The sequence below is a fragment of the Micromys minutus genome (assembly GCF_963924665.1).
Source record: "Micromys minutus genome assembly, chromosome: 4".
Taxonomy (NCBI): domain Eukaryota; kingdom Metazoa; phylum Chordata; class Mammalia; order Rodentia; family Muridae; genus Micromys; species Micromys minutus.
In genome coordinates, this window is record NC_137973.1 from 52,700,052 (window position 1) to 52,718,094 (window position 18,043).

The window sequence follows — 18,043 nt, forward strand, 5'->3', positions numbered from 1 at the left end:
TTAAACCAGAGGAGGAAGAGAAAGTTAATTTCAAAGAGAACGGTGAAACAGAATGTAGGGATGGGCAGCTGAAGCAGGGCATGAGTGACAGCAATGAGCAGAAGCAGGAGTCAGCAAGGCAGAACAGGACAGACAGCAGACACAAGCTGTGCTGCAGGCGGGTAGTGGCCCGACAGGCACACTTCTCAACAGCTGGGGCCTTAGGCATCTTCTTCCACAGGAAGTGAGAAACAGCATTTAAAAGGTTCAAAGTGAAAGGAAAATGATTTACTAGAGACCCAGGGCTACCTTCCTTCTTCATATGTTGACCAAGTGAGGGTTAGTTAATTTTCCATTAGGTCAACTCATGTGGAAATTCCCCTCTTCCTCCTATGCTAACACTTAGCATTCAATACAAGGCCATACTGTTTTCAGCCGCAAGTTATCCTCAGACATTCTCTTTATTAATACTAACAGTAACTTTGTATTTCCTTTAATTCATATAGTTCAAGGGTGAACAAGAAACCTGCGTCTTGGTTAGTGAAAGTCTCTACTAATACTGCTTGCTATTTATTCATGGGGTATCAGCACAATGGCCAATTCTACTTTAAAACTAATGAAATAGAACAAAATTTCCTCGAAGCAAACAGGAAGAAAAATAAATAAATCCTACTCCTGTTCTACAGTGTGCCTTGAACTTGAGTGTGCAGGAATCTTGTCAACGGCTTATCATGCAAGTCTCAGGGGATGACAACTGACCTTGGTTTGTGGCTGTGTTGGGTAGCAATGCCAAAGTTAAAATTATCCAGAAAAGAGGTGTAACCACAGATAAAATACATAGTCTTGATGAAGGTTCTTGAGTAATTATGAGTTAAAATGAAGAAAGGTTGGGTGAAGAAAAACCGAGGTTGTATTTATTTTATTGTAAAAACCAAAAATAAATAAAACCCTACAAAACTAATACCAGATAAAAGTGACAAATGGAGAGAAACTGAATTTTCTCCATTGAACAGGAGAAGGAAGCTATGTGATAAGAGGTTGCAAGGCGTCTTGTTTATATGTAGATCTTAAGCATAGCTGGTTATCAAACACTAGCTATGGCCACTTAATTTCTCATCTCTGTATCTTCAGAAACACTTGAGATTCAACCAAATCATTTACTGAAGAGGGTTATAAAACTTCTTTAGAAAAAGCTATTAGCTTAACATCCCAATCATAACAACTGTGAACTGTGATATACAGAAAAAAAAAAAAAAAAGCCCATCCCTAACAGCTTGGCTGTTACAGTGTTTATGTTCAAGGAAAGATAAACTAGGACACAAGGACAGAATATAAAATAAGTTCTTTGGAAAGCACCTACTGAATAAAATACTAAATTCAAGCTAACAATTGTCTCCAGTGCCAAAATGAGGTAGGTACCAAGATGGGAAAGAGGTAGGAAAGGGGGCAGGCGAGGCTGTCTGTGATGCTGTGATGCTCTGCAACGCTTAGCAGAGCGGGCGGGACAGCTCAGCATCCACTATGTTCTCATCTTCAGACTTCTGCTTTCACTTTGAGTAACCGACAATGTAACTATAAAATGTACACTTACAAAATCAAACTAAGATTAACTTATGGGAAATAAAACTGAAGTCAAACTGTAAAACTTCTGAAATGACTGAATAGTGACAACTAGCCAACACTCCAATGCCAGTTTAATAATTTTTTCACATTTCTTATCAGACTTCCTAGAAACCAGTGTTCAACTGAAATAGGATCCTATGTGTGCTCAATCACATGAGATAATTCTCTATTCTTATTGTCTGAATGGAGACTGATGTTCCTGTCTTGGATAAAGTCCTAGTTTATTCAGAAAATGATGCCAGTTCTTCTATCTTACGCTGGAAAATCTGAAGTAAGGTTAGAATTATCTTCAAGTTTCACAGCAAATTGTAAAGGCTTATACATAATCTCCTTTTCTATGGAGTCTGTAACTAAAGAGCTATACTTTATTACTCAACTATCAAGTAGGTGAAATGAAAACCTAAGCTGGGCTTCCTTGAGCTGTGGGATATATTCTGTAACTACACTCTGTTAATAAGGAATATTTATGTGATTTTAAAACATTGACAAACATTTCTTTACAACAGTAAGAAAGACCATGGGATGATATAGATTACTGATAACTAGGTTTACTTCAGACAAACCTGGAAAGGCAGGGATACTGGCATTTAACATTTGTTTTACATATAGTGCCAATTTGGCTCAGCCTACCCTAAAACTCAAACAGCAATTCTCCTGCCTCAGCTTCCTGAGTACTGGGGATGTCACTTTATGGACTCCATTTTGGTTTCCGGCTTAGGAAAAACTGTCCTTCCTCTAAAAACTACATATCTGGTGGTTTAAATAGATCTACATAAACTAATTGTATCAATTAACATACTTTCTTATTCTAACCTTAAAACCTCAATATTGTTAGTGAATAGGATTTTTTAATGATTTTATAGAACTCTGTTATCTTCTTCCTGGCAAAGGTCTTGGTGAATTTCACACAAAGAAATAGGTTTCCAACATTAAATATAAGCTATATGAATCCCCTCCCCTTTTTTGTTCTGTTTGGTTTGGTCTGATTTTATTGATTTATTCCAGCTTCCATCATTTTCCCAGGGAGTTTTTGGCTCCTTCCCTAGGCAAAGCCAGCCTTGGGCCACATAACACAGCCTTCTTTCCGACTATGAGGAGGACGCTGGGGCTAGAGGTCTCTTGCCCTCACCAAATGTTATGGCAAAGAGAATCTCCAAAACTGGACAAAAGGGTAAAGTCTGCTGGCTGAGACTGAAACTCTACAAGGGGAGAATCACCTGAACTTGGGGAGGGGGAGGGCTAGGAAGAGAAAAAAAAAACAGAAGGTGTAAAGGGTTAAAGGTCAGGGCAGTGGGGGTGAAGAATTCCTTTCTTATGTAGGTGATCTGAAACACATTGTCAAAAGCAAATCTTATTTACTATTAAAAGAAAGTTTTTAATTATAAAAATTCAAGTTATTTGTTTCTAAATTCCCAAGACAATGCCTGCTTTTACCAGCAAGAGTTGATACTAAAGGTATTTTAAGGTCAGCTAATGTGAGAGGCTGAGGCAGACTGACCATAAGAATATAAAGCAGACAGCACTTTACCTAGCACTCTTTTGATAGAGTGCTATTTTAATCTAATGTGTTGAACTTTAAGAATTCTAGAAAGTCCCCACTTCAGTGTCTTTGTACTTTTAAAATAAGACTGTATTGGTGGAAACTATCAAAAGAAGGTAAAGCCAGCCACACTCTGGACAGGGGAATTTGCTCTGTCATTAGAGAGATTTGTAACTTCTCCCAGGTTATTACATGAAAGGTCCCAGTGTCTTAACACAATCCAGAATCTTGCTTTTCCTTTTAAGCAACTCTAACCTACTGAAACTACCTGAAACAAGGGGGAGGGGGGTCTATTTTCAAGAATTAGAGTCTCCATGCAATCCGTCCTCAGGATTGCATTTAAAGTAGTTCTTTTCCAGTGCTCACCATAAAATAATAGAATTAAGCACAGCTGACCTTCCTGTACCTGCTCACTGTACTGCAACAGACTTTCAAAACAAATAACCATGAACAACAAATTCTTAACTCTAAAACAGAACCACTTACTGTATTTATTTGAGTTGAGTAGACCCTCATGAAAAGAACAATTTTTTAAAACATGATCCTTCATTCTTAAAAAAATCAACCTAATGTCCACAGCATGTGACTTTGAGGTATACATGTGTAACTCCAAACTTGATACCAATATTTGTATATAAAAGGTTACCAAAAAAAAAAAAAAATAATAACTCGACAGCATCGGTATAAAAAGTGAAGACTACAGCACCTGCGGTTTAAAAGCCTGTGTGTATATACCTATGATCCCATTTAGAAGCAGGTGACATAGCCCCCTTCCTTTCCAGCCACATGGGCACCCTTTGTTGTAACTCAGAAGTAGTCTAAAATTAGTAGGAAATCTTGAGCAGACACAAAGATGAAAGATGAAACTGCAGCAAGAGAGCATGGCAAATCCAAAAGATCTATTAGTGCATAAATCTACGGGAAAACAACAACAACAACAAAAGAGATAGAGAGAATTAACAAGCTACAATAGAAGTTATGTCGTTAAAGCAGATTATAAACAGGGTGGGAAATGTTTAATATGTGTCCTCCTGAAAAAGCAGTTACCGTCTTTTGCATTAAAAAAAGGAACAGCTGGTGCATTTTCACAGCATCTAGATTTATTTATGGTATAAAGCCATAGGATTGTAATATTATTACTCCTTTCCCACCCTGGCAGAGAGTAAACATGAATTCAGAAGCACAGTGGAGTGAAAACAAAGGAGAGAGAGAAAAGGCAGCAGAGAAAGACAGAAAAGGTGAATACAGAGCTACAGAAGTGTTTATTGAGCATGCTACAGAGGTAAGCAGAGTACACACAAAATGAAATTAAACAACCATCAAACCTCCCAACTTTGTTAGAAAATTAATTTTTAATTGTGCCGCTTTCAAACTATACTGAATTTTACATTTCTAAAGATGTAAAAACTCAACTAATAGAAAATATACATGACCATTCTGTCTACATAGATAACAGAATCTATGAATCTTGAAACTAAGTACATCAATTTCAAAAAGTATTGGTCATTTAACAGAATCAACAATTCAGATTGACAAGAACTGTTCAAATAAATTTGACCTGTAGATTCTGAGCCATGTTTTTATTAAAGTCAGATCTATTCCTAAATACAAAATATTTTTGAAGATTTATTAAAACTGAATATTACAATGCAAGGTAAATTAAGACTAAAGGCACATAAACTTTGGTCCCACCTGGTTGTCAGTTTTAGAAAACTGCCACAAAATTAATCTTCCTGCAAGTTTTCGCAGTACACTTTCTTTGTCTTTGAAAAATACATGCACCAGTTCCTGAACTAGCTAGACCAGTCTGCACATGCTCAGAAATCCACAACCATTTTCCAAATCTTAATTACAAACTAAGGATGGCAATATATATTTAAATGCACATAAGTCATGTCAACTTCAAAAACATCTACGAAAAATATTCAGCCACAAACAAGACATTACTTAGTGCTGACATTTATATGATACGTCCCACAAGAGTGTGTACAAAAAGGTTAAGGTTCCACAATGCTTTCCACATAGGGCTCAAACTTACAGAAATCACTTGTCTTAAGAAATTAATACTCTGCATCTTGTTAATTTTAACTAATGCCTATATTCATAACTGAATCTAGACCAGATTTGTGAGATACAAAAGGCCAATGTTTTCAAGAGCAATAAAGCCTAAGATAGTAGGAACTAAAAATGCTGTTGTATACTTTCAGTATCAAGTGTCTTATTAAATAGAAAGAAATGTGATAAGCCAATAATTCAAAATAAGTTCCAAGCAGGAGAAACAAAAACTTAACCTTTTGACACACCCCTGCCTAAACATATTTTAATTCCCACAAAACGATGTGCCCTAAACAACCAATTCTTTTTTCCTAGTAAATGCACAATAGCAACACTAGTTTTCCTTTGTAAGGCACGTATGTCAACTAAGTTGGAGGAAAAAAAAAAAAAAGAAGCAAAATTAAACTAAAAATTTAAACAGACAAAAATGGCTTCCCTATTGAACAGATGAAACACAGCAGTTAGCAACTCTGCCGTTACATATGCCATTTCATTTTATAACCAAGGAATGATAACAGCATGAAAAAAAAATCAAACTCTGGTCCCCACTTTTCTGAACAGTCAATAGGTGACGACACCAAACAATGGGATCTGCCCGCCATCTTCATCTCCCATCCTTAAATTGTTGACTTGGAGAAAGACACTCTCAGATGATGGTTTTCACCAAGGTTATAATTATGAAGATCAATCAAAGCCTGAATAGCTTCCTCCACTGTTGCCATCTGAAGAAGAGCCATTTTGTGATCTCTTCTGAAACAAAATTATGAAATTAGATACTTCATAAGAGTTTTAAACATTGATTTTTACCCATTTGAGGTAAAAAAATGAACACATAAATATTTGAAAAAAATGTTAATTTCTGTTAAGTCACAACACATTTTAAGACAAAGAAGCTTGCTTACTGAAAAAACTTAAATGCTTTCACAGTGCCCCCGGTGTTGGCAAACAGAGTTCGCAGATCCTCTTCTGCTACAGAAGGACTTAGAAAAAGAAGACAGAAGGGTCCAGATTAATACAGAAAACAGCAGACCTCTCCCTTTGCTCACACTATGACTGTGTTCAGTCCCAAGTTGAAATACTCACGGGATGTTAGACAGGTGAAGGGTGGCAGAAGGAGGGAAAATGTTCTGAAAGTTTTTGGATCCCGGTTTTTTAAAACGGTGCAGGGGTGAATTTCCAAAATCTTTTGTTAGCCCTTGATCATCAAGTCCCTCCCGAGGTAGTTGCACAGTCTGATGTTTAGAGAGAGTAACACGAATAATTTTTCCATACATCTTCTGCCCATTAAGATGATTCATGGCTAGAAAAATAAAGAATATCTATTAAAATATCAAAGTTTAGAATAAAGATATTTTTAATTTCAAAATTTTAAATCTACTTGCAACTTAAAAATCATGAATTTATTAACATGTGAATTGGTAGTTAAGACATCATTTTTCATTTCTATTAGACAAGGCATTGTACCAAAAACTTCCTTCAAAGAACAAGAAAAATGGCTACGACCCTCTATCTTCTGTAAGAATCCTGATAATAAACTAGATTTTAATGACTACAAGAAAGATGTAGTAACTCTATTGCAGACCTCCCTCCTGCTGCTCGGCTTCCTAGTCAGAACTCCTGGGTAGCAAGGTTGGGATTATCCTCTTAATTCCCTATCAAATTTATGTTCTATTTTTCACCTGTCACTGTCTTTTGTTAAAGGTCTGGGTAACTCCAATTCCTTATCTGCCTTCCTATTGGACCTGTATTTCCCAATACATTCTATACAGAGAGCAGTTAAAAGACTTTCACAGGTTATAACTGATCATGTCATCAATTAGTAAACATCCCAGAATCTAAACTTACTCTTTAATGAGTTACGCTTCCCAGCCTGACCCTTCCATTCGTTCTAGCATCTTTGCACAGACATTCACTGATGGTGCTAGGAGTGATGCAGTGAGGCACTATCCCAGCCATAATGGAATGGCATCTTAACAGTGTTTTTTCCTATATTATATGTTCTCTGGCTAGACAGTATTCTCTAACCTTTCTCTCCATTTTGTCAAATCATTTTTTTAAAGTCCCTTTTAGAGAGGCCTTTTAATTATCTCTTGCAGAAGTTCATATTCTCATTAAATATCCTCGGTGGATACACCTTTAAAGTCACCATAATTTATTCATTATTTTTCCCTTCAAATTCTAGGACACATGAAGACAAAACTATCTCTACACAGCACAAAGTAATAGGATATCATATGGCTTCCTGAGGTAACTGTCAGATTGTTTTTGGTTGGGAACCTAGGCTTTAATGGCTAAGCCATCTCTCCAGTCTGAGAACTTGCCTAATATTAGCAAATAGTTAAGTGTTTTTTTTCTTTGGTCACAAGTCTAGACTCATTAAGGGGGGGGGGGGTTAAAAGGATTCTTCCCTTTGGATTGAAGGATCTTACACAACACAATGGTTTATACTGAGTGCTAACATGACAGATTCATAGCACCTAACAAACAAGCCCCCGAAGATAAACTAGATCAGCACTTCTCAACCAGCGGGTTGTGACCCCTTTTGAAGTCAAAGGATCCTTTCACGGGGTCACATATCAGATATTCTGCATGTCAGGTATTTACATTATGATTTATAACAGTAAAAAAAAGTTGTGAAGTAGCAACAAAATTTATAGTTAGAAGGGTCACACTATAAAACTGCGTTAAAAGGTCACAGCAGGGATCTAGATGAACTCTGATGGGAAGGCCCACAATAACTGAAGACAGCAACATCCCATGGGCTTGCAACCTAGATTACACAAGACTAACCCAATCAACATTCATCATTCTCTGTTTTCAGGCTATGAATTCAATGTGGCCAGCTTCCTCAAGCTTTTGCTGATGTGACTACCTCATTATGATGGACAGAACCTTCAAACTGTAAGCTACAATAAACCCCAACTCCTACTCTGGGTAGATAGATACTCTGTTGAAGCAAAGAAGCGAATACATCCAATACACTCATATTAGGTAAAAACATAAATAGCAGAGATAAAAGTGGCTGTCTCCAGGCTCATCAAGACAGCTTCCATTTGTGTTAGCACTTCCATCTGGAAATACGTCATCCATAACTTTGAGAAAACTTATTGTTTCAACTTTACATCATAGTATTTTGCTGTGGCAATCAAGCACAATAAATAATTTGGTAACACTTGTTTGAAGTATAAAATAAGAACAAAAAGTATTCAGAATGTGTTAAGCCCCATATCTCAGATAATTCTCCATGATTTTGTAATAAAGGAAGTAAAACCATAATTGATTCAAATACTAATAAGAGAAGAAAATACTTGAAAATGTTTTTGTCCACCAGGAACTTTATCAAATGTTAATTACATATAAAGGCAATGTACAGAAACAGTAAGCTGGAGCTACAGCTCAGAGAACCTGCCAAGTATGTGCAAATCTCTGGATTTTATATCCAGCATTACTGAAAAACAAATACAAAAAAAATTCAGTGATATCAAAATAATAGCAACAACTCACCTCAGAAGGCATGTGCATAAGAGCAGGCGAAAGTACTATACCAAATACCTATGTTTAAGCTAGTACATTGAAGATACGCATTGTCACTTTAAACCAGAAACTCAGATAGTTTTATATTTCATCTGAGCTACCAAGTTCCCCCTTCTGATTGATGTAACAACAATTAATCCCCAAAAATGGTAAATTCCAAGATTTAAAAAACATGTGAGAGCAGTCAGAAAAAGGTAGCATCATTCTTGAATTTTAATGAATTAAATTATAAGCTAAGAGCTGGTGATAATTGCAGATAATCACACACATATTAAGCATACAGTTGTATTCTAGATTAAATCTTGTGTGAAAACCAGTAATATATATGGAACTCTACTGAACTACACTTTGGCTTTTGGATTAATCATTGGTCAAGATTTTTTGTTCTTTAAAACTTAGCAACTCAAAGGACATTTCCCTTTCCACTCCAAGGTTGAATTAATATCAAAAGTGATTTTAAAAGAACACAAGAACATTAAATAGGGTTTTTATGACCTTTATGGACAGTTATGTTCTAATACAGAAAATAGAAATACAACTCTTAATCAAAAGTCACTTCAGTTTTGATGCTAACATCCTTTTCCATAAAGCTGTGTTCAGAGTTGTTTGGAAGAAAGCAGAACACAGAATCACCATGTATAAATTATAAAAATATAAAAGTTAATATGACATTTTGAGTCTTGATCACTAAAAAGCCACAAATGATCTCTTACTCAATTAAAGCCTGTTTTTAGCCACAGATGTACACCACTGAGTTTGAATTTAGAATTTAAATGTATAGGTAACATGTAGCTCCCTCTTACCAAGCTGTGACTGGTTCCCATCAGCCATCTGTATCAGAGCACTGTCTTTCTTATTGTACAAAATCTTCACGCGCTGCACATCTCCATAAACACCTTTTTGTGGAGCCACAGAGAGGTAATCCAGAAATGGAATTAATTTTATGTGCAAGTCAGTTAACAATTATCTTTCTGACACATCAATGAAACATTCAGACATCAACATGATCACTCACTCAATCTCACCATTTACACAAATGAATAAAGAAGAACAAGATTTTGAACAGTGAATTTTGAAAAGAATAATTTTTGATAAACCCTCAAAGCTATGTGAATGATATTAAATTAAAAACCATGCAAAATAAATCAGCATGCATTAAAACAAACTTTGTGTCTATGGAGAGTTTTAAATAGCAAAGAAAAATAGCAAAAGATTTACTATTCAACTTTAAGCCAAAGTGCTAGCTACAAATAAGAATTAAGGTGAAACAAAAAAAATCAAATCAATAATAAAAGTATAGTGCTAACAATAACATACCGAAGAGGGTAAACAGACTTTGGGGCGTAACCATCTTTAGAAGGAGAGAAGAGCAAGCAGCGTAAGACAAGAAGAGAGAAGAGTCGAGGAAGAGCGGAGATGAACAGATCATCCATAACGAAGGGTGGTTCCCGCAGAATGGTGAGGTGGTCATGGATCATGGTTCAAGGCGGTTAATTGGGGCAAGTTGGTCCGAGGAACATTTGTTCAAGCACAGAAGCATGAACATAGGGAATGGAGACAGGGAATGGAGACAAGGACAAGGAAAATAAAGGATAAGACAGGGAAGGGAACGGGCATTTGGGAGAAGACAAGGAAAGGGGAGGTGAACACACAGGGAAAAGGATGAAATGGGGAAGGGAAACAGCAATGCAGAAGAAAAAAATAAGGAATTGGGGAACAAAAAAAAAAATAAAATATAGGTCAGTACATAGGAAATGCAGGAATTTGGTCAGAAAATGGTTGGTTTATGTACTGTACAAGAAAAACTGAGCAAAATGTAGTCATCCAAGACAAATATGGGTAAAGTACATCTCTATCAAAGAGTAAATACAGCATTTCATCTCAACATAGGGAAGGAACGCATGCACAGGAATTTTAAACTTTGAACTTTTAACAGCATAAGCATGGCTGGTTATGAAATGCAGGCAAGTCTTAAAGGCACTCTGATTCACACACTTTAGCATGCAAAACTGTGGATGATAACAGTACTGAACAACAAAATTAAGTTATGTCTATTATTAACAGAGGCCAATCAAAAATGAGACAAATATTCAAATTAGACATCATAAACCGATATATTTGAGGGTCCCACATTTCATACCAGCTTTCATAGCAATCAAAATAAAATATACCAGACATAAAATGCACAACTGAAGAAAATAACAGCAACTTTATTTAACAAAAGGGAGCAGGGTAAAGCTGAAATATCTATTTGTAGAAGACAATGACTAAAAACTGCAAAGAAAAAATTACTAAGAAAGACTGGAAGAGTGCCTCGTCAAGATCTTTGGAAGAACCTTCAAAGAAAAATGTATTAGAGTAGTTCACATAAAATAAGATTAAAAAAATGCAATGACACATAAGCATGAAATGAACAAGCAAATCATTAGAAAAGGCAAAGAGCAAAATTATTTTACAGTTACACTTGCAAAATTAGATCACATTTGCCTTTGAGAACAACAGAAAAATAAAAAGCCCAACTACGGTACTTCACCATATTTTTCTTAGGAAAAATAGGTAGCTATATTAGAAAATATATACATACATAAAGATATATGACTGTCTAAAGAAACAGTACTAACTAAACAAGTACAAAGATTTTAACCAGAAGCAGAAATACAAAAGATATTTTGGCTAATGAGTATACATAAAGAAAGGCAAGTGCAAAATGAAATATGAAAAACTTTCACAAATGAAATGGAGATGAAAAAGCCATTAAAAATTATTTTACTAACCTCTTCATTTAAATTGCTAACCAACAGGACTGTATTGCCACCAGCTGAGACTCCAGGCATGCCCACTCGGCCAGCAGCAGCTGCAGCAGCTGCAGCAGCATTTGGAATAGCCAAAGGACTGAGAGCTCCTGGAACAGCTGCAACAGGAAGCCCTAATTTTAAAATAAAGCATATTTTACGAAACACACACAAGTCGTTTACAAAACCAATTTAAGCACAATGGCTGCATGGTTTGTGGTGACCGTTCCAAATGGTTCCTGTAAGTCAATTTTTATGATGTTTAGAAAAATGTTTTGTTGGTGTGGAGCAGTTATGGAAAAATAATTGATTTCAACAGTCATTTATTACTTAAAGTATGGTACATACCTGTACAATGTTAACGTATTATATGCACGATAGTCCTTTATCTTCCCTACAGAAAGCTAACAAAGCATGAAGAATACACTTTCACTCACTTCCATGATTAACATTGACAGGGAGGTATACAACAACCTTTACCACAATGCTACTTCTCATCCCATTGCTACATAAAAAACACAGCTCAGTTCCTATGAACAAATTTTGTTTTCCTATCAAATTCAGCTAGCACAGACAAATCTACCTAAACAATTCATATAAATATCCTAAAGAAAAGCATGTGACAATCTGCCTTCTCAATTTCATACTCAAGCAGAAACAAAATGTACCCCCAAACTCTTTTAACCCTTAAGTTCTTATTTACCTAGTATATTATTTGTTAAGTACAGTCCAAAGCAGTACAGAATTTACACTTTGACATAAAAATGGCACCAGCACACTACCGAAATGACACAGATCTCATGACACATGTGCTTAGAAACAAACAGCCCTTCACTGTGGCTCTGTGAGTCTCCACTGTTTCTCTTTAGTGTTCTTGCTCTTATGCATTACTTTGGGTATACTGCTACCTGCATGGGTGGAGATCTTATTTCCTTGTCAGGGTTTAGTTTCAAGTTTGGAGAGAAAATTCCTAGGTTTCTACATGGGGAAAAAAAAAAAAAAGCCCTCCTTCAGTTTCTTAGTCATTCAGGCTTTCTTCTTCCCCCGTGAGCACTGTCACTAGGATGAAGATTCCCAATTATAAAACTGTTCTGGGTGAGTATCTGACAGTCTTTTGTCCACTTTCCTTGGGGGTTACTTTTTGTTTCCGAATGTTCTAACTTAAATTAAGAAGGCTAAAATAATAAAACCAAGTACCATAATACCTTTTGAACAGTCATTATATAATATTCCGTTAGGTATTAATTCATATTATTTCTTCTTGTATGTGGTATGTGTGCTCAATGTAATTGTGCACTGTGGCAATGTTACTTTCTCGTGTTCTGGGCTACTGTCTCTCTCAGCTACACTGGCTGAATGATAGGCTTCCATAACCCCTGGCCCTGGTCAGGCACTAGGGTCACAGGGTGCTGCTGTTCTAGGCTTTTCACACTGGTTCTGAGAACCATATTATAGTTGACATGACAGCACTATCTTTACCACTAGGACATCTTTGGCCCAGGGTTATTTCTTCATATTAAATACAAAACAACTCATCACACCTCACAGGTTATTTCCATTTATTGTTAAAAGAATAACTTCACTTTTTGTCAGGGGACAGACACGCACGCACGCACGCACGCACTCGCGCGCGCACACACACACACACACACACACACACACACACACACACACACGCACTCCCACAAGCACACACTTACATGAACTTATAGACACTCATCCTCAGTACTTTTTCTCTGACATTCTCTTGCTAAGTGACCTCTCAATGCTTAGAAACAAAGTAACAACACAAGGAAAACACCCAGAATTTTTAGGCAGTTTGGCTGACAATACAATTACTTAACAATAGTAGAAATACCAGATGTAGTAATTATCTTGTCAAATCATTTCTTTGTTTTAGTAGCTTTAATTGGCTACCTCTTGGAAGAAAAAGTAATTTAAATATGTGGTTACACTCTATGGTCTTTATGAGACTCAGAATAAATATTGACAAAAGTAAACAAACAAAAACAAAGCCACCAACCTTAATACACTAAGAGCAACATTTAAAAAAAATTCCATGTTAAGCCTCAAATTCTCTTATATAAAGACTTCAAAAACAGTTATTTGGTAAGTTCTTTTCCCACAACAAATGAAATCAACTTCATTTGTGGGCCATTTTCAATTCTAAAAGGTAAGGGGAAGCTTTCAAGGCCACTAACAGAAAACTTTTACTGAAATTCTAACCATAACTTAACACAAAAATAAAACAATCCCAAGAATTTCCAAATTCCTTGTATTTTCTCTCTTCATCTAGACTCTTAATGTCTCCTGTTTATGTTCCTGAGTTCCTTGAACTTTGCAGCACACTACAACAAAACAAAACTTTTGGTTTCATGTCTCCATTTACATTTAAAATTACTCAAGACAAGCTTTTGTTTATTTGAACTAAACCTACTCATTTTTACTATAATAAAATTAAAAACAAAAGATGATATTAATTATATACTCTATTAAACTTAAGCCTGATGTACAAAATAAAGCCCCTTGCTTACCAAGAAGAAAAATCAAGAATCAGAGACAAATCCTATTTTGATTTTGTAGAACAATCAAACATTAAGAGATTACTTTCAGTCTTACAAATAGTACCCTTAATATTAAAAAGTACTAAGGAATTTAAAAGAAAAGTCATTTCAAAGAAAGAATGATGACATTTAAAAAGGATTATCAAGGTATGTAGTTAAAATTAGACTATTGACAGTTCTAAATCACATATTCATTTTCCTGTTGCATTCTCAAAAAAATAATCATGAAAATATTAACAAGATTTCTATTTAAGTATACCTAGTACTTCACTTTGGGAGGGGGGTTTCTGCCTTTAGGATATATTTTTTTCCTATGATGACAATTCAATAATCTAACAAAATTATCAAATTCAAAACTAGTAAAAATTTATTCAAAAACACTAAATATTTAAACATAATTGTTTTTAAAAATATTCCAGGTTTTTACATCTGGGTTTTATAAGGGAGCAAATTTGATGTTGAATATTTAGATAACGTTTTAGGTCATGAAATGTCACTTAATTAAAAAAATATTTAAATGAACCTAAAATTCTTGTGAATCAAAAGGCAAATGTAAATTATTATAGACTCAAGAGACAGCTTAAAAGTCTAAGCTGAATTTTAATAAATATTACCTTTTAATAAAAAGACTGTTCAACTTTCAAGTTCGAGTTCAAAACAGAAGCAATCAATCCTCTCTTAGTAAGAAAAAAGGTAAGAAAAATATTAACAAAATGTAAAATGGAAGCTTTCAGGCCTCCAGTACTGTTCACGTTTGTTTAAATGCTAATTCACAATCTATTATCACTACTCCTGGCTAAGAGGCTACAAAACAGGTTAGTCAAATTATGTCAAAGGACCTGCAAAATTACATCATAAGCCACCTACCATATGGAACTAGTGATTTTTAACAGCTATTGGGAAACACTGTTTCCCTTTAATAACTAACATGTTATGCTTTTCAGTTATTTCTTCCCCTAAGTAACAGGAAAACCACTTTCACTTCTAAACCAGGTGCACAGCTTAACATTTTATCAGACTTGAAATCCTCTGTGGAAAGACTTCAGCTTTTTTCCAAACACTCTTCTCTGAAAAATTAACTGTCACCACACAGAAACATTTTAGATTTTACGTTAGTACTTATGGCAACAAGAGAGTCTACAAAATGTTTTGCAATGCATTATCTCATCAATAAAAATGCAACTTCCACATAAAAGCATAAATATTAACTCATTATGTTTACAAGATAACTGCTCCTTTGTGAAACACAATACGTCACATGCATAAGTTTTAAATTTAACAAGAGAAACTGATTTTAAAGATTTACAAACTTTTAGCTAAGTACATTAATACATCTTCTGTTTCAATAACATGCGACTTGAAACTAAGTACAAAAGCTGGCTGTTTAGCTTACAGGTGATCACATGTAGTAAGAAGCCCTTTATGTCACCATTGTTGAGGTGGAAGAAGGGAAAGAGGTAATATGAAAGAGGGATCACGACTATCCTGTCAGAAGCCTTTTCTCAAGAACCACTAAAACAATTCTTTCACAAAACATCCCTGAAGAACCTCTCACTGGACTGCACTTACGTTTCGTCTCCTTTAAAATGCCACAGAAGGGGTGACTAAGTCTCTGAACATCCAAACTACTCCTAGCTTTCTTTTTGAAAAAAACATTTTTTAAAAATATTCCTAGAGTTTTTGGTTTTTTGTTTGTTTGCCTTGTTTTGAAAAAATACCCAAAATATTGCCAGTTTTGGTTTAAACTTTTTATAAGAGCATGATAAAAATTTCTTCTAGGTCTCCCAATGATCCTACAAAAAGGAGTTATTTTCTAAGTTTCAATATTTTCATCATTTCTTGACCCAATCTACTACAACTGATTCCAGAGTTTTAGCTTGAAAAACAAACACTTGTTACATGCTGGGCACTGGGAAAAACCTTCCTACGTGTCATTATATTTCATTCTCACGATAGCCAGAGATAGCAGAATCACCATTGTGCTCACAGTAAATATGTAAGCCAGTGAAGTTACAGCAGACTTCCAACATAGGAATGCTGGACTTCAACTTCATCAGTACAAATTCTGACATGCTGCAAACACTCCCTCTTGGGTGATGCTTTATTCATCACACCATTTCGCCTTCCTATGACATCTTTTGGGCATTGATTTATTGTGTTTGTTGCTGTTGTTATCTACTTCTTCCTAATGTGCTTGCTATTGATGTGGATCATCGTATGGTCCACGGTGCACTGAAGAGCAACTTGTGAATTTAATCCTAACCGTTACAGCCATCACTGTTCATTTTAGGTACTGGAGATTAAAGTCAGGGCTTTGCAATTGTTAAACAAGCACTTTACCACTGAGCTATTTCTTTAGCCTCAATCTCATTTTAATACAATAATAAATGTGTAGGTATGTACTTCCAAAATTTTATTTTAACTATTTAATCTTGTTCTCTTTTACTTTGAAAATTGTAAAATAAAGTTAGGTTTTAAGTATTAATCCCTGACTTTTAAATTCACAGCTCCCTAAAGCTCTTGCCAGAATTCAAACTAAAAGTCAAGCTTCTAGATTAGATTAAGCATGGTGGTGCATGCTTTTTATTCCAGCATTTGGGAGTCAGAGTCACATGGATCTTTGTGAGCTGGAGGCTAGCCCAGCATTCCAATCCTCCCTAGGTTTCACAGTGAGACCCTGTATTCAAACAAACAAAACTTTATACTACTGTCTCATATATATATATATATCTATATAGATATCTATAGATATATAGATATCTATATAGATATATATATCTTCACACGTCATTCTTTATAAGTAACTACCATTAATGCATTTACAGTTACTTTCCCCATACTTCTTCACGCTATCTTAGACTCTTTGAGACAGAAAAAACAATCTAGTACTCCTGCTTTTAGCTCCCAGATATAGCATGACACCAGTTTCTTAATAAACAGATCATCCTTACTCAATTACTTACAATTGATAGGTCCTTTAGCAAAGGTTCTTAATTAACATTTTGGATAATTATAATGTATTTTCATGAGATATACTTAGAGAATGCTTGAAAGTTTCTTTTGATAAGCTTTTGATGCTAAGAGGCTAAAAATTCTAGTATAAAATTCCAATCTTAACAGATAGCATTATCTTTAAGATGTTGTTCTGTAACCCTTTGTAGCTTCATCTCATTCCTACTTTCCCAATTATTCTATGTGCCATTCAGAATATTTGTCCCTCATGAAACACACACAGACTTTTTGCATTGCATTTGCTTACACTGTACCTGTGATTCATAAAACCCTCCTGATCCTTCCTTTGGAAAATACATCAAATATTTCTGATCATGAATCACACATTTCACTCTACAAAAACACTTCATTTATTTACCTCTAATCAAAACTTCTTGGTAATCATCTACTTGAAGACAAAATCTGTAGGATCAGAAACCTTGGTATTCTCAAAGTAATAAGAAAAATATGCTTAAAATGAAGAATCTAATTGAAATGTTCTATGTGTATCGTATGTTTTCTCCTTGATGAAAGTCTCCTGTATAAGCTGTCATCCTCTGTTGCACTACCTGCACAACAGATGTAATGTTCATCTTTAGAGCGCTTTTCTGTGTTTTACACATTTCATCTATAGCTATCACCTTTTAAAAATACATAAATTTCCGTTTAATTATTCTGATGAGACAAGGTCTCACTAGGTGGTCCTGATGGATCTTTAATTCATGATACTCCTGCTTCAGCCTCCCAAGTAGGACTACAGGTGCACATGACTATAGTGAGCTTACAATAAAGTGTCAAGTGTGGATTCATTTCGATAGGTAGTAAGGTACCTACAGAAACATGCATGAAGGAAGCATACACACACACACACACACCAAAAAATATTTGAAAAAGAACAGATTTAATTCAACAGAGGTTCAGTCTTGGTTGAATAGGCTTGGGAGAATAGGCTAGTTTAAAACAGT

At 35.2% G+C, this 18,043-nt stretch overlaps 1 protein-coding gene across 4 annotated transcripts in view; it reads right to left on the reverse strand.

The window, feature by feature from the left end:
• Positions 1 to 4,305: 4,305 nt before the first annotated feature.
• The window catches only part of PTBP2 (polypyrimidine tract binding protein 2), a 57,057-nt gene continuing 43,319 nt past the window's right edge, over positions 4,306 to 18,043 (reverse strand). Inside the window, exons 9-14 of one of the 4 annotated variants that reach the window (XM_080915929.1) lie at positions 11,506 to 11,642; positions 10,049 to 10,082; positions 9,535 to 9,627; positions 6,281 to 6,497; positions 6,100 to 6,177; positions 4,306 to 5,944 (exon numbers count right to left, since the gene is read on the reverse strand). In XM_080915929.1, the coding sequence (XP_080772055.1) occupies positions 5,815 to 5,944; positions 6,100 to 6,177; positions 6,281 to 6,497; positions 9,535 to 9,627; positions 10,049 to 10,082; positions 11,506 to 11,642 (689 nt within the window). In that variant the 3' untranslated portion in view covers positions 4,306 to 5,814. Of the gene's footprint in view, positions 5,948 to 6,099; positions 6,178 to 6,280; positions 6,498 to 9,534; positions 9,628 to 10,048; positions 10,083 to 11,505; positions 11,658 to 18,043 lie in introns of all 4 variants that reach the window. The other 3 variants (XM_080915928.1, XM_080915927.1, XM_080915926.1) reach the window with 3 other exon arrangements.